This window comes from Phyllobates terribilis, unplaced genomic scaffold, assembly GCF_046119375.1.
Source record: "Phyllobates terribilis strain yellow unplaced genomic scaffold, ASM4611937v1 Scaffold_35__1_contigs__length_13245226, whole genome shotgun sequence".
Classification (NCBI taxonomy): Eukaryota; Metazoa; Chordata; class Amphibia; order Anura; family Dendrobatidae; genus Phyllobates; species Phyllobates terribilis.
This window is the reverse complement of record NW_027362795.1, coordinates 11,607,945-11,632,557: the sequence shown is the minus strand read 5'-3', so window position 1 is coordinate 11,632,557 and position 24,613 is coordinate 11,607,945. Positions and strand designations below refer to the sequence as shown.

The following is a 24,613-nucleotide window of genomic DNA, read 5'->3' as shown; positions in this document are numbered from 1 at the left end:
AGCCCCTGAATCTAAGCCACAATGGATGGTTATGGCTCTATGGAAGTGGGAGGGGGAGGGGGGGGGATGTGCAAGCTGCCGAATGGGGAATAATTGAAAATATAAAAATATATGTAAAAAACAATAAACATTTTAAATCCTTCCCCTTTTATTTTATTTTAACCACTGAATAATAATAAATTCTTCTTAAATTTGGTATCACACCAACCGGGAGAATCGGCGCATGTGACGACACAGCTTTTCTTCTTAATTATGCTAGACATACTTTCTGATGGTCAAGAGCAATATACCTCTATTTTTATGTTGACTTTTTAACTTGTGTTCTTCTTTGGTTGATTAACACAGACTATTGTTTGAATAATCCTGAATGTTAACAATTGAGTTAAGATGTACTACAACTTATTGTCTGCAAATCTTAAAAAGATAGGGTCATGGAGCAATACTGTTTGATAACATGCTGATTACGTATTATACTGGTCCAGGGATTTGTTGATTTGCTGAAGAATGGAGGACAAACTATGCAAGTGGATTAAATGCTCAAACTAACAATCTCTTTCCACCTTCAACCCTGACCCTTGACCTGTGAATGATGGCTGTAAGGACAATTGTGATCTATAAAAAGGGGGTCTCTGCCTCTATTCGGTGTCATTCTACAGCATGTCAGCTTAGGGGACTACAGCCCCAGCTGGAGGAATACAGATCGGCTCCATTGACCATTGCTGAACCCTCAGAGATGTATTGAGCCCTAGTCCATGTGGTCTTTCTAAAGACAGCCGGGCCAGCAGACAAGAGCACCCACTGATCCCCGTGTCTTCACACCGCTCATTCACACTGGACATTTAACCCCTTTACAACCGATGACACACTAATACGCGTCTGTGTCCTGGGCTTTAAGAGCCTGGGACATATTAGTACGTCATGGCGATCGCGCCCGCACACAGGATGTGCGGGCGCGATCGCCGCCGGGTGTCAGCTGATTGTCACAGCTGACACCCGGTGCTATGTGCAGGGAGCAGTCCCGCACCGGTCCCGGCACATTAACCCCCGCAATGCTGCGATCGAAGTCGATCGCAGCATTGCGGTGGCTAAGGGGAGGTGATCTGTATACTCACCTCCTCTTCCGGCCTCCAGCGCTGTCTGCCGCGGCTTCCAGGGTGTTGCCATGACGACCCAATGTCGTCATGACAACATCAGGGTCACCAGACAGCAGGAAGATTTTTTGGACATGCGCAGTGCATTTTCAAATTATCTTGTCCCTGTCCAGCGCTGACAGACTGCACAGCACAGGGATGGTGCTCCATTCCTGTGCCATGCAGGCGATCAGAGAAAAAAAAGTGAAAGTCCCATAGTGGAACAAAGTAAAAAAGTAAAAAAAACTGTCAGAAAGTGGAAAAAAAAAAAAAAATTGTAAAAATATAAAAAAAATAATACAAAAAATAATCCACCAAAAATAAAAATATAATGTACCCATCAAAAAATATTATTATGAAAAAAAAAAAAAGCAATAAAAGTACACATATTTGGTATCGCCGCGTCCGGAACGACCTGACCTATAAAAATGTCCCACTAGTTAACCCCTTCAGTGAACACGGTAAAAAATAAAAAACGAAGCAAAAAACAATGCTTTATCACCATACCGCCAAACAAAAAATGGAATAACACGCGATCAAAAAGACGAATATAAATAAAAATGGTACCGCTGAAAACGTCATCTCGTCCCGCAAAAAACAAGCCACCATACAGCTCTATCAGCCGAAAAATAAAAAAGTTATAGCTCTCAGAATAAAGCGATGCTAAAAAATAATTTTTTCTATAAAATAGCTTTTGTTATGTAAAAGTTGAAAACATAGAAAAACTATATAAATGTGGTACTGCTGTAAACGTACTGACCCAAAGAATAAAGCTACCTCATCAATTTTACCACACGTGGAACAGAATAAAAAAATAAAAAATAAAAGATTCCTGAATTGTTGGTTTTTGTTTATTCTGCCTCCCAAAAATCGGAATAAAAAGCGATCAAAAAATGTCACGTGCCTGAAAATGGCATCAATAAAAACTTCAACTCATCCCGCAAAAAACAAGCCATCACATGACTCTGTCGGCCAAAATATGGAAAAATTATAGCTCTCAAAATATGGCGATGCAAAAACTAGATTTTACAAAAAATGTGTCTTTTAGTGTGTGACAGCTGTCAATCATAAAAACCCCATATGATTCTAGTATCGCAGTAATCGCACCGACCCGAAGAATAAAGTCGTCTAATCACTTATACCGCACGAGGAACGGCGTAAAAAATAAACTCTCGGGTTAGGGCTGGGGTTGGGGTTGTGATTTTTTTCAAAAGTAAGAAAAAAAGATGACGATATTGCGACTAGTGTTGAGCGCAAGTGCTCGCTACTTGAGTTTGCATCGGGTGCTCTGGTATGCATTGAGTATCGTGGGTATTTGAGTGACATGCTCAAATCTCCGCCCCCATATGCTTCGTGGCCAAAAAAAACTTTGCGGGGATTGCCTGCCATGCACGAGCGATCATCGCATGTTTTTTTGGGGGGTGTCTAATAACCGTGAAACATGCGGGGCAGGGACTCGAGCATGTCACTTGAGCACCCGTGATACATGGTGCATACCTGAGTACCCGATGCAAACTCATGTAGTGAGCACTTGCGCTCAAGACTAATGACAACTTATTCAATATGATGACCTAATGTTATCAAATTCTGTGTTGTACCTGTGGGTTCAAAATGTTCACTATAACCCTTGATAAAATCCTTGAGGGGTCTAGTTTCCAAAATGGGGTCACTCGTGGGGGGTTTCCACTGTTTAGGCACATCAGGGGCTCTCCAAACGCGACATGGTGTCCGCTAACAAATTGAATGGAAAATCGGCTCAAATTGTTAGCGGACATCATGTTGCGTTTGGAGAGCCCCTGTGTGCCTAAACATTGGAGCTCCCCCACAAGTGACCCCATTTTGAAAACTAGACCACGCAAGGCACCTATCTAGATGCATAGTGAGCACTTGGAACCCCCAGGTACTTCACAAATTGATTCGTAAAAATGAAAAAGTGGGAAAAAAAATACTTTTTCATTTTTATGGATTAATTTGTGAAGCACCTGGGGGTTCAAAATGCTCACCACCCATCTAGATAAGTTCCCTAAGGGGTCTAGTTTCCAAAATGGAGTCACTTGTGGGGGGTTTCCACTGTTTAGGCACATCAGGGGATCTCTAAACGCAACATGGCGTCCGCTAATTATTCAAGCAAATTTTACAATCAAAAAGTCAAATGCGCTCCTTCCTTTCCGAGCCCTGCCGTGCGCCCCAACAATGTTTTTTCCCCACATATGGGGTATCTGCGTGCCCAGGGGAAATTGCACAACAAATTTTGGGGTCCATTTTTTCCTGTTACCCCTGCGAAAATAAAAAAAATTGGGTCTAAAGTAACATTTTTGTGAAAAAAGTTAAATGTTCATTTTTTTCTTCCACATTCCAAAAATTCCTGTGAAGCACCTGAAGGGTTAATAAAGTTCTTGAATGTGGTTTTGAGCACCTTGAGGGGTGCAGTTTTTAGAATGGTGTCACTTTTGGGTATTTTCTGTCATAAAGACCCCTCAAAGTGACTTCAAATGTGATGTGGTCCCTAAAAAAATGGTTTTGTAAATTTTGTTGGAAAAATGAGAAATCGCTGGTCAACTTTTAACCCTTATAGCTCCCTAACAAAAAAAAATTTTGGTTCCAAAATTGTGCTGATGTAAAGTAGACATGTGGGAAATGTTATTTATTAACTATTTTGTGTGACATATCTCTCGGATTTAAGGGCATGAAAATTCAAAGTTTGAAAATTGCAAAATTTTCAAAATTTTAGCCAAATTTCCGATTTTTTCACAAATAAACGCAAGTTATATCGAAGAAATTTTACCACAATCATGAAGTACAATATGTCCCGAAAAAACAATCTCAGAATCAGGGGGATCCGTTGAAGCGTTCCAGAGTAATTACCTCATAAAGTGACAGCGGTCAGAATTGTAAAAATTGGCCTGGTCATTAACGTGCAAACCACCCTCGGGGGTTAAGGTGTTAAAGAAATTGCAGAATTTTTTTTTTCTTTTGTCAGTACATTTTAAAATGAATTTAGTTCTAAAGCACAAAAACTTTAAATCGCCTGATGCCAAGGGGTTAAATATTCATAAAAATGGACGAAAACCATCATTACACAGATGGAGAAAGTGTATTTATGTCAAATGGTGAATGTGAACAGGTGTGAAGAAAGACTAAGGCGAGAGTGAGGCCCGATGGGGACGATGATAATAATGTGTGTACAGCACTGCGGAGTATGGAGGCGACATAGAAGGAAGAGGAAGAAATAATAGAGACTAACAGGGGATCTCCACATACCTCCACCTGCAGAGCCGTCACCACATATATGGCTGCTCTGTGCGCGCAGGAGCTGTGATGAGGTCACAGGAGGGGAGGAGTCAGGGGTCACATGATCAGGGGCCTCAGTGGATGCAGGACTCTGCTGTGCTGGTTGTCATGGTGCTGGATGAGCTGAAGTTTAAGTGTGGGGTCAGGAGGGGTTTACAGTGTGGATGTAGCAGAGCCGCGCGTGTACGGGGCGTACGGAGCGGAGCCGCGCGGGTACGGGGCGTACGGAGCTGAGCCGCGCGGGTACAAGGCGTACGGAGCTGAGCCGCGCGGGTACGAGGCGTACGGAGCGGAGCCGCGCGGGTACGAGGCGTACGGAGCGGAGCCGCGCGGGTACGAGGCGTACGGAGCGGAGGCGTACGGAGCGGAGCCGCGCGGGTACGAGGCGTACGGAGCAGAGCCGCGCGGGTACGAGGCGTACGGAGCAGAGCCGCGCGTGCAAGAGGAGCTCTGGAGCGGAGCTGTGTGTGTATACCTGGATGGGGGACCATATATACCAACATGGGAATCATATATGTCTGGATGGGGACATATATATATCAGGATGGGGGATATTAGTATAGAATTGGGGTACATTAACCCTATAACAGTGTCAGCAGCAGACCTCCCCCATACCAGGGTATCATATGGTATATCTCAGAGGCACACAGACAATTAATGGATGACTCCACATATGTTCTTTTGCCGGATGATCCTACTAATAAATATAAAATTCAACTCCGTATGTTTTTCAGAAAAAGGTTGAAAAATACTGGTACTATGTACTCAAAGTGCACAAATCCTTAACCTCACCTCCTGGCAGTCCGATAATCTCAGGGATTGGTTCTGAAATGGAACCACTTTCAAAATATCTCGACTGGCTGCTGAGACCATTGTTAACAAATACTCCACCATATCTAAAAGACTCTGGTGAATTCCTGAAGACTTTATATGACACTGAATGACAGGAGAATTTTATTTTAACATTGATAGAATTCCCCAAAAAAACGGCAATTGAATGTACATTAAAACCCCTCTCTAACATTGTCAGCAATGGTACGTCCCTGTGTCCTGAGCCTATTGGACTACTGCTATTACGCACCATGTGATCACGCACGCACACAAGCTGTGCAGGGCGATCGCTGCCGGTGCTGTGTGCCAGGAGCGGTGCCACCCCGCTCCTGGCACATTAACCCCCGAAATGCTGCGATTGAAGTCGATCACGGCATTCCGGGAGCAAGGGGAGGTAAGCACGCCCCTCTTATCTTCTCTCCGGCATCTCGCGCTGTCTGTGCTGGCTCCCGGTAGTTGCCATGGTGACTTGATGTCCGAGTCACCAGGCATCAGGAACGTACTTTGATCATGCGCAGTGCTCAATCAAAGTAATGATCATAAATTTTCTTAGTCGAGGTTATCCATTACCCCTACTAAATGAACAGACAGAGTCAGTAAAAAAAAATCAAAAAGATTTATTAAAACAGAAAGATAAGAAAAAGCAGAGTACTGTAGAGAGGTTAACTTTAACTGTCAAACACAAAGCAATGGATAAGGTGATCCATACAGCTATAAGACAAAACGGACACCTGATAGAAAGTGACAAAGAGCTAAACGAGAAAGCCAATACTAAACCCCTATCTTCATGTAGAAGTAGTAAATTGGGAGATTTAATAGTCAGAAACAGAACTGAACACAATACAGGTAACTGGCTAGAGAAACTTCGTTCTGCCACCTGCAGATCACAGATAAAAGCTTCCGCTTAGGACCATTGACCTGACATGTGAAGGACTTTGTGTCATGTAGAACTAAGCATGTGGTATACGTCATCTCCCCATGTAAATTCTATAACAAAGGTAAAACTATATGACCTTTTTCCGAACATTATCGCTCTATAATCACTGGAAAGGGAGCTTCTCCACTTAGAAGACACATGCATGATAATGCTGATCTGAAGTGTTTTGCAGGAATAGAAAAGGTCAAGGTCCCTCCACAATTTGGAAATCTTCATGTGTTATTATTAAAACAAGAATCAAGGTTGATTCTTAATTCTGCAGCCCAGGGTAAGGTAATAGGACCCCTAACACATCCCCCCACCTAGGTTGGTCAGGTATCATGTTCTGATGACCACTTCCATTAAAATTGTTACCTTTTTCCCAAAAAAATACCAGCAGAACTTAAATATGTGGTGTACTTTAGGGCTGAGGCTTAATAGTGATTGCAATTTCAGAGTTAGAGTCCCTGGGTTACTGCGACAGAGAGGGGCCAGAAGACTGCGGTGCCTGGTTTCATGTACTTCTGCACTGGTTAAAAGTACTTCACCATCATATTCAAAAGTGCAGTTTTTTCCTTGCTAGCAGTGCAAGGGTTAATCTGTTCAGTTGACGCTCCCGGAGCTTTCCTACCTGGATTGTCTCAGCTGTTCAGTGTTGGCCACTGCTATATAAGCTCACCTCTGACACTTATGTAATGCCAGTGTTAGTTCTTACTGCCTGGTTCTGGAGTTGGCAGTAGTAGTGGACAACTCCTTTAAGAAGATACAATTTTCAGTTAAAACATTTCCAACATTCTGAACATGAAAAAGGCTTCTCCCCTGTGTGACTTCTCTGATGTTTATTAAAAGTTGATTCCGTGTAAAACATTTCCCACATTAATTACATGAAAAAGGCTTCTTCACTGTGTGGGTTGTCTGGTGACTAAGAAGGCTTGTTTTCTTCACAAAACATTTTCCACATTCTGAACATGAAAATGGCTTCTCCCCTGTGTGAATTTTCTGGTGTCTATTAAGATGCGCTTTCAGTTTAAAACATTTTCCACATTCCAAACATGAAAATGGTTTCTCCCCTGTGTGACTTTTCTGGTGCGTAACAAGATTTGATTTATGGTTAAAACATTTCCCACATTCTGAACATGAAAATGGCTTCTCCCCTGTGTGAATTATTTGGTGACTTAAAAGATATGATTTGTTCACAAAACTTTTTCCACATTCTAAACAGGAAAATGGTTTCTCCCCTGTGTGACTTTTCTGGTGCGTAACAAAATTTGATTTCTGGTTAAAACATTTACCACATTCTGAACATGAAAATGGCTTCTCCCCTGTGTGAATTATTTGGTGACTTAAAAGATATGATTCTCTCACAAAACTTTTTCCACATTCTAAACAGGAAAATGGTTTCTCCCCTGTGTGACTTTTCTGGTGCGTAATAAAATTTGATTTATGGTTAAAACATTTCCCACATTCTGAACAGGAAAATGGCTTCTCCCCTGTGTGACTTTTCTGGTGCTTAACCAAAGCTGATTTCTGGTTAAAACATTTACCACATTCTGAACATGAAAATGGCTTCTCCCCTGTGTGAATTATTTGGTGACTTAAAAGATATGATTTTCTCACAAAACTTTTTCCACATTCTAAACAGGAAAATGGTTTCTCCCCTGTGTGACTTTTCTGGTGCGTAACAAAATTTGATTTATGGTTAAAACATTTCCCACATTCTGAACAGGAAAATGGCTTCTCCCCTGTGTGGGTTCTCTGGTGGTAATTAAGCTGTGCTGTCGAGTTAAAACTTTTCCCACATTCTGAACAGGAAAATGGCTTCTCCCCTGTGTGGGTTCTCTGGTGGTAATTAAGCTGTGCTGTCGAGTTAAAACATTTCCCACATTCTGAACAGGAAAAAGGCTTCTCCCCTGTGTGAATTCTCTGGTGCTTAACGAAATCTGATTTCTGGTTAAAACATTTCCCACACTTGGAACATGCAAAGCTATTCTCTGTCGTATGAATTTTTTGATGTTTAAGAATAGATTTTTTGAGGGGAAAGTTATTTCCACATTCTGAATGTGAAAATGGCTTCTTTGCTTTAGGAGCAGTTTGTTTTTTAATACTTATTTTGTGACTTTGATTTTCCTTAGTAGTCGGTAATGAATCCGAAGACAGGGCCTCTTTCAAATGATCAGATGACAGATCTTTGCTGTGAAGGGATGATGGTATATCCGGAGTAATGGCATTCACTTCAATTGTATCCTGTGGGATCTCAAGATCATCTGATTTAAAAATTGAAGATGTCAGCTGTTCTTCTGAACTCCTGGTACAGTCATCTGCCAAGAATAAAACCAATTATTATTTTAGAATAAAATATCCTTGAATTGTATATTTTTGAACATTTCTACTTAAACTGTCTGTAAAAATGGCAAGTTATGTAAAATATTGAATTATTCATCAAGACAATGACAGTTCACAGTCTAATAGAAAACCTCATAGGATGAACCAGTAGAGCGTGGTGTCCAACTGTTTGTTCATTTTGCCTCCCAAATATGGAATAAAAAGCCACCAAACAATGTTATGTAGGCGAAAATAATACCAATAAAAACTTCTACTCATCTCACAAAAAACAAGCCCCCACTCAGGTACATCATGTGTCAGTGGAAAACCAAAGGTTTCTACACCATTAGTGGCTCAAAGGCTCTTGAAAGGTAACATGGCTTCCATAACCCAATCCAGCAATATCCACTCTCCCAAATTGAAATCTCCCCCTCGCTTCTGAGCCTTGCAGTGCGCCCAAACCACATTTATCATCCATGTATTCGGCATTACTATAGTGAGAAGAACCCACTTAATTTACGGTGTATGTCTCCTGGAGCACAATCTGGGCACTATGTGTTGGGTAATAAAATGGTATATTTGCAATTTTCTTTCTCCAACATCCACTGCATGCTAATTTCAGGAAAGTGCCTGTGGAGTCAAAATAGTCACTACTCCTATAGATTATATCACTGAGGGTTATAATTTCCAAAATGGAGTCACTTATGTGGATTTCTACTGCTCTGGTTTTCAGCAATTTTGTTATTTTAGGGCTTCTGCAAAAGGCATCTCCCATTTTCTCTGGGATCTGCTCCTGCGACATCTGCCTCTGTCACCTTATTCATTCTGCAGGCGGCGTTGGTAATGGAGGAGACATCAGAACCAGAAGCTCTGGGTGATGCAGGTTCTGTCCAGCCCTTGGCTCTGACCTGGCTACATGACTATTCTTCTTCCCATCTCACACCAAAGAACAGCAGGTAACACCATGGCCCAAGCCTAGGGGTGCAAGTCCAGATCCATGTAGAGGGGTAAAAGGGTGATGGGCAAGGCAATCCCTATTTTGGACACTAACTAGTGCAGTCAAAAAGTGTGAGTATAGACAATGACATCTATTGAAATGATCAAACTCAACAGTCTTCATCAGTAAATAGTAACTAGTGGTGAAACCTCTCTGGGTAATTGGAGTATGGGGCTTGGTTGCTCTTAGCTATCTAAACTATCGTAAGGGCATTTGGAAGAGGAAATGGAGACTTTTTTTTTTTTTTAAAGACTACCAGGGAGTTACAGACATACATAAGTGAGGCAGGCCGATCCCACCACAATCAAACTATCACACAGAATTAAGCTGTAAAGAAAGATATGGAATAAAAAAATGTTACATCTCCAACAAAATTTTATGTATGGGGGGGGGGGGGGGAACACCAACACTAAACCGGACTTTATTCATTTATGGTGGACCACTGGAGCTACTACGAGTCCTGACCAGAAGAGTAGAGAAAGTATTAGCGCCCCCATTTCAGGAGAGATTGTGCAGTAATCTGAATTCCTTAGGATTGAAAACATAATGGAATTTATGACGTGGAGTGAATCCATGAAACCAGGGCTGGAGCCATGCCAACACATCTCCTGCAGGCGTGAATAAATGTATATTACAGCCATCAGCCACGCACAGCTTAGAGATATATCATGGCACAGGTGTAATGTTTTTTATGTAGTCTATCACAATCCTGTATGAAGTTAGTTGGTTTTAAAATAAAGTGTAAAGTCAGGATAAAGGGAAACTCTGTTGTTATTGTACAGAAATTCACACTTGTTCCTCACTGCACATTAAATGTTGTCGATCATAAAAGTGAAGTTTGGCCAGAAAGACTGGACCAGGTTTTGTAGGTACCATATGAGCACATTCAGCAGCACAGAAGGGAGAGAAGGGAGATTCATCCAATAAGATATCAGGATTCTAGGAAGCCAACAGAGGGTAGGTGGATCCTCCAGGTTGTAAATTCTATAGAAAAGGGCTTTCAATGCCCAAAGTCATTCGAACAGTTTTGGGTGAAGGAGAATGTTGTGGTCAAGAGGTAAAATGGTGATCACATGATTGTGATACGGCCGGACTACACCACCGATAAAGCAGCCACAGCCGGTGACTGAGGAGAATCGGTGACTTCTCTGCATTTAGTGGTTACTACTCACCTGTATGGTTATCGGTAGGAATCTCCTCTTTACACCGCTCATCACTCCTCACATATGTTTCTGTAGTATTAATATAGGTCAGATCTTCACCCTGAAACAAATATTGTAAAAGTCACAGACAGATGGAGAAGTCACATCTATGATCAGCTCTAATCCTGACATCTCCACCGTTCTCACTACACGAGTATAAAACATATAATACTGGTGGATAAAACAAGACTGAACACAAGACCTTTACAGCCGTCTACACATCATAGGGGACATCTCATGACACCATCTCTCCATCTACCTGATGATCCCGAGGAACACTGGGATCTTCTTGTTTACAGTCCTGTGGAAGAAGAGGACGGGGACATCTCTCTGGTGTTGTCCTCTTACTGGATAGATCTGGAGGAAACACATACAGGGACTGAATTCATTCTTTACATACAGATAATTATAGGCCGTGTGTATTTAGTCCTATCTATTACCTGGTGATGTGAGGGGCTGGGGAACCTCCATCTTGATGTCCTTGTACAGATATTTGTGTTCTTCTATATACTCCCACTCCTCCATGGAGAAATAAACAGCGACATCCTGACACCTTATAGGAACCTGACACATACAATGATACCGTCATCCCCCCAATCCCTTCATAGCGTTACTGTCTAATGTCCCAGCATTCCCAGCAGTGTCACCTCTCCAGTCAGCAGCTCAATCATCTTGTAGATGAGCTCTAGGATCTTCTGGTCATTGATGTCCTCATGTATCAGGGGGTGAGATGGAGGCCTCGTGATTGGGCTCAGGGGTCTTCCCCATCCCTCAGACACAGGGTCCTGACAGCGCTCACTAGAGGTCTTCTTCACTACTGTGTAATCCTGGTTATGGAGAGACACATTAATAAATCTCACTACAGACATTTCCAGAGTCCTCACCTTTCCAGTTCTGTCCATCTGTTATTCCCATAGATAAGAATGATGTAATGTGATGTCATCAGAATCTCTCACCTCTCCAGTAAGACGGAAAAGGATCTCTAGGGTGAGGTGTAATATTCTCTCCGCCATCTTGTCTCTGTCCATATCCATCTTTGATGGGAGAATCAGGAAAATTCTCTTACATAGAAGATCTTCACTGAGAGGATCTGATATTGACCTGAACAAGAAGAAAATGAGCCGATGGAACATCATAAAAATCCTGGAGATAATAAGGGAAACATGAGGAGATTTATTATTTTACAGTATTTAGTTTTCTGCTTTACATCTAGTAATAAAACCTATATATTTTAGGCCACAAACAAAAATCAGTTTCTTCCTCGGAGTCTGGAGCTGAACACGTTTCTCATAGACTCATCTTCCATGAAGCTAATTCTCGTCCCATTTACCGACACTGGAATCGGCATTAGCAATACTGCAGGAGATATTCATTACATGTAACATGAGAAATAACTACTTCATGATGAGGACGACACGTTCATCATCTACTACGGCTCTAGAAAGATATTTGGCCAGAGTCCATCATTGACTACATCTCCACCGGCCGTCTATATGAATGTTTCCCGTCTTCCCCGGACTGTAATCTTATGTCACGTTAGATCTCATGTCTGATTCACACACAGAAGTTTGATGCTTTTATATATAATTTCACAAGCCCCTACATATAATAAACTTAAGTGCCTTTCATGTGGCACTAAAGAGTGTTTACCCGAATAAATAAATGAAAAAAAACACACTTGGGGTCCCCCACTATTTTTCATAACCAGGCAAGGTGAAGCAGACAGCTGCGGGCTGATATCAGGCTCAGAAGGATCCTGGTTATTGACCCTTTCCAGCCTGAAAATACGCGCTTTGCCCACCTCTTCTCTATTGCCCTGGTGCGGTGGCAATCGGGGTAATGATAGTTGAGGTTGATGTCAGCTGTGAATTGTCAAAAAACACATTTGGCATCAAGCCCTGGGGTTAGTAATGGAGAAAAAAATACAGACATAAAAAAAAAAATTATTTGAAGAAAGACTCCCCGACACTCTTCCTGGTTCACCAATTTATTTTTGAAAAAAAAAAAAACATGCAGGTCCGACGTAGTCCATGGCATTCCCATAACGATCCCCGAATCCAACATCCAAAGGCTATGGAGCCTTGTTCAGAGGACGACGCTCTATAGGTCGTAGCAGCAGCCACTCCGGGGCCCACTGCGTTCCACAAGACCTGGCGGCTCTGATGAGCAGTGACCTCAGTAACTACACCGCTCATCAGAGTCACCAAGTCCTCTGTATAATAACCCCATGTAGTGCCCCACAATAATGGCCCCACACAGTGCCCCAGTGTCTAATGGCCCCATATAGCGCACCATACTATAATGTGCCCCACAGTATCATGACCCCATATAGTGAACTATAGTATAATACCCCCCCATATAGTGCCCCAGTGTCTAATGCCCCCGACATATAGTGCCCCAGTGTCTAATGCCCCCCCCAAATAGTGCCCCAGTGTCTAATGCCCCCCCCAAATAGTGCCCCAGTGTCTAATGGCCCCATACAGTGGCCCACAGTCTAATGGTCCCATACAGTGGCCCACAGTCTAATGGCCCCATACAGTGGCCCACAGTATAATGGCCCCATACAGTGGCCCACAGAATAATGTGCCCCACAGTATCATGGCCCCATATAGTGAACTATAGTATAATGTCTTCCCCATATAGTGCCACCACAGTATAATGGTCCCATGTAGTGCATCCTGGTATATGGCCCGTGACATTACTAATAGATGGGGGCACAGGTGACATTACTAAATATATGGGGGCACACAGGGGACATTACTAATATATGGGGGCACACAGGGGACATTACTAATATATGGGGGCACACAGGGGACATTGCTAATATATGGGGGCACACAGGGGACATTACTAATATATGGGGGCACACAGGGGACATTACTAATATATGGGGGCACACAGGAGGACATTACTAATATATGGGGGCACACAGGCGACATTACTAATATATGGGGGCACACAGGGGACATTACTAATATATGGGGGCACACAGGCGACATTACTAATATATGGGGGCACACAGGCGACATTACTAATATATGGGGGCACACAGGCGACATTACTAATATATGGGGGCACACAGGCGACATTACTAATATATGGGGGCACACAGGCGACATTACTAATATATGGGGGCACACAGGCGACATTACTAATATATGGGGGCACACAGGAGACATTACTAATATATGGGGGCACACAGGGGACATTACTAATATATGAGGGCACACAGGGGACATTACTAATATATGGGGGCACACAGGGGACATTACTAATATAGGGGGGCACACAGGGGACATTACTAATATAGGGGGGCACACAGGGGACATTACTAATATAGGGGGGCACACAGGGGACATTACTAATATAGGGGGGCACACAGGAGGACATTACTAATATATGGGGGCACACAGGGGACATTACTAATATATGGGGGCACACAGGGGACATTACTAATATATGGGGGCACACAGGGGACATTACTAATATATGGGGGCACACAGGGGACATTACTAATATATGAGGGCACACAGGGGACATTACTAATATATGAGGGCACACAGGGGACATTACTAATATATGGGGGCACACAGGCGACATTACTAATATATGGGGGCACACAGGCGACATTACTAATATATGGGGGCACACAGGGGACATTACTAATATATGGGGGCACACAGGGGACATTACTAATATATGGGGGCACACAGGGGACATTACTGATATATGGGGGCACACAGGGGACATTACTGATATATGGGGGCACACAGGGGACATTACTGATATATGGGGGCACACAGGGGACATTACTGATAAATGGGGGCACACAGGGGACATTACTGATATATGGGGGCACACAGGGGACATTACTGATATATGGGGGCACACAGGGGACATTACTAATATATGGGGGCACACAGGTGACATTACTAATATATGGGGGCACACAGGTGACATTACTAATATATGGGGGCACACAGGGGAAATTACTAATATATGGGGGCACACAGGCGACATTACTAATATATGGGGGCACACAGGCGACATTACTAATATATGGGGGCACACAGGCGACATTACTAATATATGGGGGCACACAGGGGACGTTACTAATATATGGGGGCACACAGGGAACATTACTATTATATGGGGGCACACAGGGGACATTACTAATATATGGGGGCACACAGGGGACGTTACTAATATATGGGGGCACACAGGGGACATTACTAATATATGGGGGCACACAGGGGACGTTACTAATATATGGGGGCACACAGGGGACATTACTGATATATGGGGCACACAGGGGACATTACTGATATATGGGGCACACAGGTGACATTACTAATATATGGGGGCACACAGGAGACGTTACTAATATATGGGGGCACACAGGGGACATTACTAATATATGGGGGCACACAGGGGACATTACTAATATATGGGGGCACACAGGGGACATTACTAATATATGGGGGCACACAGGGGACATTACTAATATATGGGGGCACACAGGGGACATTACTAATATATGGGGGCACACAGGGGACATTACTAATATATGGGGGCACACAGGGGACATTACTAATATATGGGGGCACACAGGGGACGTTACTGATATATGGGGGCACACAGGGGACATTACTGATATATGGGGCACACAGGTGACATTACTAATATATGGGGGCACACAGGAGACATTACTGATATATGGGGGCACACAGGGGACATTACTAATATATGGGGGCACACAGGAGACATTACTGATATATGGGGGCACACAGGGGACATTACTGATATATGGGGGCACACAGGGGACATTACTGATATATGGGGCACACAGGAGGAGTTGTGGCCGCTGCAGGTGAATAGGGGAATATTATCATGTGGAGTCACAGGGGGAGAAGGGAGAATTATTACAGTGGCCGGTACAGAGGGGAGGACATTACTGTCTGGAGGACAGGAGGAAACCGCAATCACTGCACACACAGATAGGAATCGCAGGTGTGAATAAGGACTATAGTGAGTGCGATAATAATGTGCACAGTGCTGCGGAGTATGGCGGCGATATAGAAGGAAGAGGAAGAAATAATCCGCATAGAGAATAACGAGGAGTCTCCACATACCTCCACCTGCAGAGCCGCCACCACATATATGGCTGCTCTGTGCGCACAGGAGCTGTGATGAGGTCACAGGAGGGGAGGAGTCAGGGGTCACATGATCAGGGGCCTCAGTGGATGCAGGACTCTGCTGTGCTGGTTGTCATGGTGCTGGATGAGCTGAAGTTTATGTGTGGGGTCAGGAGGGGTTTACAGTGTGGATGTAGCAGAGCCGCGTGTGTACGAGGTGTACGGAGCAGAGCCGCGTGTGTACGAGGTGTACGGAGCGGAGCCGCGTGTGTACGAGGTGTACGGAGCGGAGCCGCATGTGTACGAGGTGTACGGAGCGGAGCCGCGTGTGTACGAGGTGTACGGAGCGGAGCCGCGTGTGTACGAGGTGTACGGAGCGGAGCCGCGTGTGTACGAGGCGTACGGAGCGGAGCCGCGTGTGTACGAGGCGTACGGAGCGGAGCCGCGCGTGTACGAGGCGTACGGAGCGGAGCCGCGCGTGTACGAGGCGTACGGAGCGGAGCCGCGCGTGTACGAGGCGTACGGAGCGGAGCCGCGCGTGAACGAGGCGTACGGAGCGGAGCCGCGCGTGTACGAGGCGTACGGAGCGGAGCCGCGCGTGTACGAGGCGTACGGAGCGGAGCCGCGCGTGTACGAGGCGTACGGAGCGGAGCCGCGCGTGTACGAGGCGTACGGAGCGGAGCCGCGCGTGTACGAGGCGTACGGAGCGGAGCCGCGCGTGTACGAGGCGTACGGAGCGGAGCCGCGCGTGTACGAGGCGTACGGAGCGGAGCCGCGCGTGTACGAGGCGTACGGAGCGGAGCCGCGCGTGTACGAGGCGTACGGAGCGGAGCCGCGCGTGAACGAGGCGTACGGAGCGGAGCCGCGCGTGTACGAGGCGTACGGAGCGGAGCCGCGCGTGTACGAGGCGTACGGAGCGGAGCCGCGCGTGTACGAGGCGTACGGAGCGGAGCCGCGCGTGTACGAGGCGTACGGAGCGGAGCCGCGCGTGTACGAGGCGTACGGAGCGGAGCCGCGCGTGTACGAGGCGTACGGAGCGGAGCCGCGCGTGAACGAGGCGTACGGAGCGGAGCCGCGTGTGTACGAGGTGTACGGAGCGGAGCCGCGTGTGTACGAGGTGTACGGAGCGGAGCCGCATGTACGAGGTGTATGGAAGCAACACAAGTTTTTTCTACACAGTTCTTCTTCACAAGGGAGTTTGAATAGCTCCTCTGATAATATCTACAGGACTTACAAGCAGCAGATAAGGACATGGTGGGAAATTGCGAGTTTTGAAACTTATTTTCAGAGGAGAATCGTATATGGGGGTGTGAGAATCCCAGTCCTTCCTGATGCACATAGAGATGATGAGGCATTTATGAAAGGTTGGGAAGATCTCCTGACAGCTCCTTACGGATGATTAATCACCTTCTCGAATATGAGAAGAACCTGTTACTGATGAATCAAAAATTAGAGAAAGAGATGAGAGAAATTCAACAGTTTGCTTCACAGCCTGATTTCGTGAATTTGGAGTTAAAATTACAAAAAAATCTTGAAATATTTAATAGGGACACCAAAGAAAGGAAGCATGGGAAGTTTATATGAGATCTGAAAGACTTCGAGACTGGAGAGGTATAGAAAAATAAATGTAGTGAGCAAAGATCAACAAGACCCAGGTTTACTGACCTTTCGCGTACTGATCTATCGGAGTCTGATAGCGCTGTCAGTGGGCAGGGAGATTTTAGGTTAGGAATGAAGAGAAAGAGCCGATATAAAAGGAATCGGAGACAAAGGAAATTGTCCTTCTCTAAATCATTGGGGGGGACAATTTGTGGAACAATTCAAAATTGTTTTCCAGAATCCCCCTCTCCTGCTTATTTTCATCTCCATTAACCACTATGAGAACAGAACCAGTAACTCAGGGAGTGGAAAGCTCAGCCCACTATACCTGCTGTGTTTGGAAATATGATGTCAACGGGAACACCAATTGTCCCCCAAATGTCAGTAGCGACAGCTTTACCTGCAACCCCCATGACTATGGCAACAACAATGCCATCAATAGGCGCCACTGGACAGACTTTCCCTTTTTTAGGGAACAAATAATAGACATAGAAAGTAATAATAGGTCTCTCGGTAATGATGATAATTTACAGATTTTCACTTAGTGACATACAGATAGGACTTCTAAGGAAAGGGCTGTCATTTACTCCAACCCCAAGGTTTGATCTCTTTGTATGGACGAAGGATGTCAACTTATTCACCCGTAAACTGGCCTTGCATAAATATCATGCAATTAACCCCTTAATGACCAGAGCATTTTCCATTTTTGCATTTTCGTTTTTTGCTCCCCTTGTTCCCAGAGCCATAGCGTTTTTATTTTTCTGTCAATATGGTCGTGTGAGGGCTTATTTTTTGTGGGACAAGTTGTACTTTTGCACGCCATCGCTGGTTTTATCATATCATGTACTGGAAAACGGGGAAAAAAATCCAATTACGGTGAAATTGCAAAAAAAGTGCAATACCACAGTTTTTTTTTTACCACGTTCACTGAATGCTAAAACTGACCTGCCATTATTATTCTCCAGGTCATGACAAGTTCGTAGACACCAAACATATATAGGTTCTTTTTTATTTACGTGGTGAAAAAAAATCCAAAGTTTGCTAAAAAAAAGTCTCCATTTTCCGAGACCCGTAGCGTCTCCATTTTTCATGATCTGGGGCCGTATCTACCATTTTGGGGTAGATCCGATGTTTTGATCGATTGTTATTGCATTTTATTGCAATGTTGCGGCGACCAAAAAAACGTAATTTTGGAGTTTAGAATTTTTTTTCTCGTTACGCCATTTACCGATCAAATTAATTATTTTTTTAGATTGATAGATCGGGCTATTCTGAATGCGACTATACCAAATATGTGTATGTGTTTTTTTTATTGTTTTATATTTAATGGGGCGAAAGGGGGGTGATTTAAACTTTTATATTTTTTTTATTTTTTTAATATTTTTTGCATGCTTCAATAGTCCATGGGAGACTAGAAGCTGCACTTGCCTGATCGGCTCTGCTTCATACAGGCGATGAGCAGATCATCTGTATGTAGCAGAGATGCTCACTGGCTATGAGCGCTGACCACTGGGCGGCACTCATAGTAATCTTTACATGACAACCACAGGGGTCTGCTGCAGACCCTAGGTTGTCATGCCAACCCATTGGTGACCCGCGATCATGTGACGGCATCACTGATGGGCGGGGCTAATGCCGCACTTCCAGCGCGGCGATGTTAAATGCCGCTGTCAGAGATTGACAGCGGCATTTAACTGGTTAACAGCCGCGGGTGACATGTTGCGGGCACATTTCAGCTGTATAGATCAGCTGACATGTGCCCGGTTCAGGCACTGAGCCCGCACTAAACCGGGGGTACTGACATGGTGCATATTAGTTCGTACCACGTCGGTAAGGGGTTAAATCATTAGAACCCATATTGATGAAGGAGAAGGAGGAAGAGGCAATACATTAGAAGACCTGGGAAATTACTCAATGACTTCTGACTCACCCAGTCCTCCTTTTTCAAATTTAAGATCTAAGAGCAAAAATATCCCACCTGTTGCACAATATCACTACATAGATACAGTACAGACCAAAAGTTTGGACACACCTTATGATTTAAAGATTTTTCTATATTTTCATGACTATGAAAATTGTACATTCACACTGAAGGCATCAAAACTATGAATTAACACATGTGGAATTATATACTTAACAAAAAAGTGTGAAACAACTGAAAATATGTCTTATATTCTAGGTTCTTCAAAGTAGCCACCTTTTGCTTTGATGACTGCTTTGCGCACTCTTGGCATTCTCTTGATGAGCTTCAAGAGGTAGTCACCGGAAATGGTTTTCACTTCACAGGTGTGCCCTGTCAGGTTTAATAAGTGGGATTTCTTGCCTTATAAATGGGGTTGGGATCATCAGTTGTGTTGTGCAGAAGTCTGGTGGATACACAGCTGATAGTCCTACTGAATAGACTGTTAGAATTTGTATTATGGCAAGAAAAAAGCAGCTAAGTAAAGAAAGACGAGTGGCCATCATTACTTTAAGAAATGAAGGTCAGTCACTCTGAAAAATTGGGAGAACATTGAAAGTGTCCCCAAGTGCAGTTGCAAAATCCATCAAGTGCTACAAAGAAACTGACTCACATGAGGACCGCCCCAGGAAAGGAAGACCAAGAGTCACCTCTGCTTCTGAGGATAAGTTTATCCGAGTCACCAGCCTCAGAAATCGCAGGTTAACAGCAGATCAGATTAGAGACCAGATCAATGCCACACAGAGTTCTAGCAGCAGACACATCTCTTCAACAACTGTTAAGAGGAGACTTTGTGTAGCAGGCCTTCATAGTAAAATAGCTGCTAGGAAACCACTGCTAAGGACAGGCAACAAGCAGAAGAGACTTGATTGGGCTAAAGAACACAAGGAATGGACATTAGACCAGTGGAAATCTGTGCTTTGGTCTGATGAGTCCAAATTTGAGATCTTTGGTTCCAACCACCGTGTCTTTGTGCGACGCAGAAAAGGTGAACGGATGGACTCTACATGCCTGGTTCCCACCGTGAAGCATGGAGGAGGACGTGTGATGGTGTGGGGGTGCTTTGCTGGTGACACTGTTGGGGATTTATTCAAAATTGAAGCCATACTGAACCAGCATGGCTACCACAGCATCTTGCATCGGCATGCTATTCCATCCGGTTTGCGTTTAGTTGGACCATCATTTATTTTTCAACAGGACAATGACCCCAAACAGATCAAAGAGCCTCGGCACTTAATCGTCCTTTTGCAAGAGAAAATTTATTGACTTTGTGAAATAAATCTGCACACAGAAATAACACCAAAACGTTTCGGTCTTAGCGACCTTCAGTTGACTGTAGAAAATAGGACAATGTCATAGACAATTAGATACAGAACGATATAAATATCATTTCTAGATGACATAGTGAAAAAACAGCATATCATAAGTAGTGAAACAGAAATCCTTCCCATTATATTATACAAGTGTGCACAGTAATGCATAAGCGAAATATATAGCACATAGATACACAGTATACTTTTCCATAATATGTAGGGAAATCATAAAGGAGGGGGGGGAGGAGAAGAAGGACAGGGAGAAGGGGACAAAGGTATGGAGCACATAGGTATGGGGGGAAGGGGAAGAAAAAACAACACAAGACAGCTGGCAGAAGTGGGCACATACCGGGTAATTCTGCGAGAGATGTGAGCAACAAGTGGGTCCCAATAGGGCTGCCTACAGGTGAGAAGGTGAAAGAAATCAGAGGCAAGGACCTTACAGAGTGCGCCAGAAAGGCGTGCTGTGCCAAAGGTTACCTGCTGAGAAGCGCGTGGGGGCATGGACATCACAACGCGGTCTCCACCGTTAGTTGGAGTAACCATAAGTGCAGAGAGGGAGGTTAATAAAGGGTCTAAAATGCAAAAGACGCGCGAATCCGAAACGCCGGACCGCGCATACCGGAAGTGCCATACTACGCAACCGGAAATGACGTTTGCGGGTCACCGTCTGCGTTCCACAGAGGGAGAGCGCAAACCGGAAGTTCCGGTTTGAAGCGAACAGGAAGTGATGAAAGCCGGTGCGTTCCATGAAGGGATCACTTGCGTTCCAGGACGATGTACATAGCCAGGGGAGGGAAACAACGAGAGGTATAGATGGAAAACGAAGGGGAGGTGGGAGAGGACCACAGTACAAGGTGAATCTGCAACAAAAGAGACATAAGTTAGAGCGCACACGCGAACTTACATAAACACGCCAGTCATCACTTCCTGTTCGCTTCAATCCGGAACTTCCGGTTTGCGCTCTCCCTCTGTGGAACGCAGACGGTGACCCGCAAACGTCATTTCCGGTTGCGTAGTATGGCACTTCCGGTATGCGCGGTCCGGCGTTTCAGATTCGCGCGTCTTTTGCATTTTAGACCCTTTATTAACCTCCCTCTCTGCACTTATGGTTACTCCAACTAGCGGTGGAGACCGCGTTGTGATGTCCATGCCCCCACGCGCTTCTCAGCAGGTAGCCTTTGGCACAGCACGCCTTTCTGGGGCACTCTGTGAGGTCCTTGCCTCTGATTTCTTTCACCTTCTCACCTGTAGGCAGCCCTATTGGGACCCACTTGTTGCTCACATCTCTCGCAGAATTACCCGGTATGTGCCCACTTCTGCCAGCTGTCTTGTGTTCTGTTTTTTCTTCCCCTTCCCCCCATACCTATGTGCTCCATACCTTTGTCCCCTTCTCCCTGTCCTTCTTCTTCCACCCCCCACCCCCCCCCTCCCTCCTTTGTGATTTCCCTACATATTATGGAAAAGTATACTGTGTATCTATGTGCTATATATTTCGCTTATGCATTACTGTGCACACTTGTATAATATAATGGGAAGGATTTCTGTTTCACTACTTATGATATGCTGTTTTTTCACTATGTCATCTAGAAATGATATTTATATCGTTCTGTATCTAATTGTCTATGACATTGTCCTATTTTCTACAGTCAACTGAAGAAGGTCGCTAAGACCGAAACGTTTTGGTGTTATTTCTGTGTGCAGATTTATTTCACAAAGTCAATAAATTTTCTCTTGCAAAAGGACGATTAAGTGCCGAGGCTCTTTGATCTGATATACCAGGGTTCGGCCCCTACTCGTGCACACTCATAGGGAGTGCAGTGATTTATATCTTTATTTAATGACCCCAAACACACCTCCAGGCTGTGTAAGGGCTATTTGACCAAGAAGGAGAGTGATGGGGTGCTACGCCAGATGACCTGGCCTCCACAGTCACCAGACCTGAACTAAATCGAGATGGTTTGGGGTGAGCTGGACCACAGAGTGAAGGCAAAAGGGCTAACAAGTGCTAAGCATCTCTGGGAACTCCTTCAAGATTGTTGGAAGACCATTTCCGGTGACTACTTCTTGAAGCTCATCAAGAGAATGCCAAGAGTGTGCAAAGCAGTCATCAAAGCAAAAGGTGGCTACTTTCAAGAACCTAGAATATAAGACATATTTTCAGTTGTTTCACACTTTTTTGTTAACTATATAATTCCACATGTGTTAATTCACAGTTTTGATGTCTTCAGTGTGAATGTACAATTTTCATAGTCATGAAAATACAGAAAAATCTTTAAATGAGGTGTGTCCAAACTTTTGGTCTGTACTGTATATGATAGATAATAGATAGATAAATGATAAATAGATAACAGATAGATGATAGATAATAGATAGATATATGGTTAGATGATAGATAAATAGATAGATGATACGAGGGTCAGTCAATAAGTAATGCCTCCTATTTTTTTTTCTCCTTAAATAAGGTAGTTATGTTAAATATTCGAATTTGGCACAATTCCTCAAACCCTCTTCTCCAATCCACAGCAATTGCAACTTCCTGCACAAACAGGTGGCAGGACTGTATCCGTTTGCAAAATGGCTGACATCGATGTTCGTATTAGACAACGTTCTGTGATTGAATTCTTGCATGCAGAAGGTGAAACGCCCATTCGAATTCATGAGAGACTGAAAAATGTGTCCGGTGATGCAACAGTGGATGTCAGTACTGTTAGACGATGGGTTCGTCGCTGTAACACAGCTGAAGGGCCATCACCGTTGGCTGACAAAATGCGGATTGGCAGGCTAGTAACCGCAGTGACTCCAAGCAACATTCAGCAAGTCGATGACACCATTCGTGGTGACCGCCGGGTGACTGCAGATGAATTGTGTGCCATTATCTGCCTCAGTAACGGCAGTGTGATGAAAATTATTGGACAACTGGGATACAGAAAAGTTTGTGCACGGTGGGTCCCAAGAATGCTTTTTACCATGCTGGAATACATGTCCTTGTTAAACGGTGGACCAAGACTGTGGAAGTGGATGGAGATTATATTGAAAAGTGACAAATTAATCGTTAATGTTGTGGTTTTCAACCTCTGTAATTGCATTTGAATTTCTTGCCAATTAAAAGGAGAAAAAAAATAGGAGGCATTACTTATTGACTGACCCTCATAGATAAATAATAGATAGACGATAGATAATAGATAGATAATAGATAGATAATAGATAATAAATATATGATAAATACATAGTTGATAGAGAGATAATAGATCGATGATAGGTAATAGATAGATGACAGATAGATAGATGATAGGTAATAGATGATAAATAGATGATAAGTAATAGATGATAACTAGATATAGATGATAGCTGATAGGTAATAGATGATAAATAGAAAGATGATAGATAGATAATAGAGAAATGATAAATAGATGATAGATTACAGATAGATATATGGATAGATATATGATAGATAATAGATGATAAATAGATAGATGATAGATAAATAATAAATAGATAATTGATAGATAATAGATAAATGATTAATAGATAGATAGATAATAGATAGGTGATAGATAGATAATAGATGATTGATAGATAGATGATAGATAATAGATGGATGATAGATAGATAATAGATAGATGATAGATAATAGATAGATAATAGATGATAGATAGATAATAGATAGATAATAGATAGATAATAGATAGATGATAGATAGATAATAGATAGATAATAGATAGATAATAGATAGATGATAGATAGATAATAGATAGATGATAGATAGATGATAGATAATACATAGATGATAGATAATAAATAGATGATAGATAGATAATAGATAGATGATAGATAGATAATAGATAGATAATAGATAGATGATAGATAGATAATAGATGATAGATAGATAATAGATAAGGTACTCCGGTCTCTTC

General features: G+C 43.5%; 1 protein-coding gene and 1 pseudogene across 1 annotated transcript; both read right to left on the bottom strand.

Moving 5' to 3' along the window:
* The window catches only part of LOC141182657 (uncharacterized), a 1,085,038-nt pseudogene that overhangs the window by 863,340 nt on the left and 197,085 nt on the right, over nucleotides 1-24,613 (bottom strand).
* On the bottom strand, nucleotides 5,855-21,620 carry LOC141182718 (uncharacterized). The gene is made up of 8 exons (XM_073660857.1): nucleotides 21,604-21,620; nucleotides 21,551-21,559; nucleotides 11,646-11,832; nucleotides 11,337-11,516; nucleotides 11,130-11,253; nucleotides 10,949-11,046; nucleotides 10,660-10,750; nucleotides 5,855-8,486 (listed from the first exon to the last, which is right to left on the bottom strand). Exons 1-8 carry the CDS (start codon nucleotides 21,618-21,620, stop codon nucleotides 7,045-7,047), a joined length of 2,148 nt encoding a protein of 715 aa, XP_073516958.1. The 3' UTR covers nucleotides 5,855-7,044.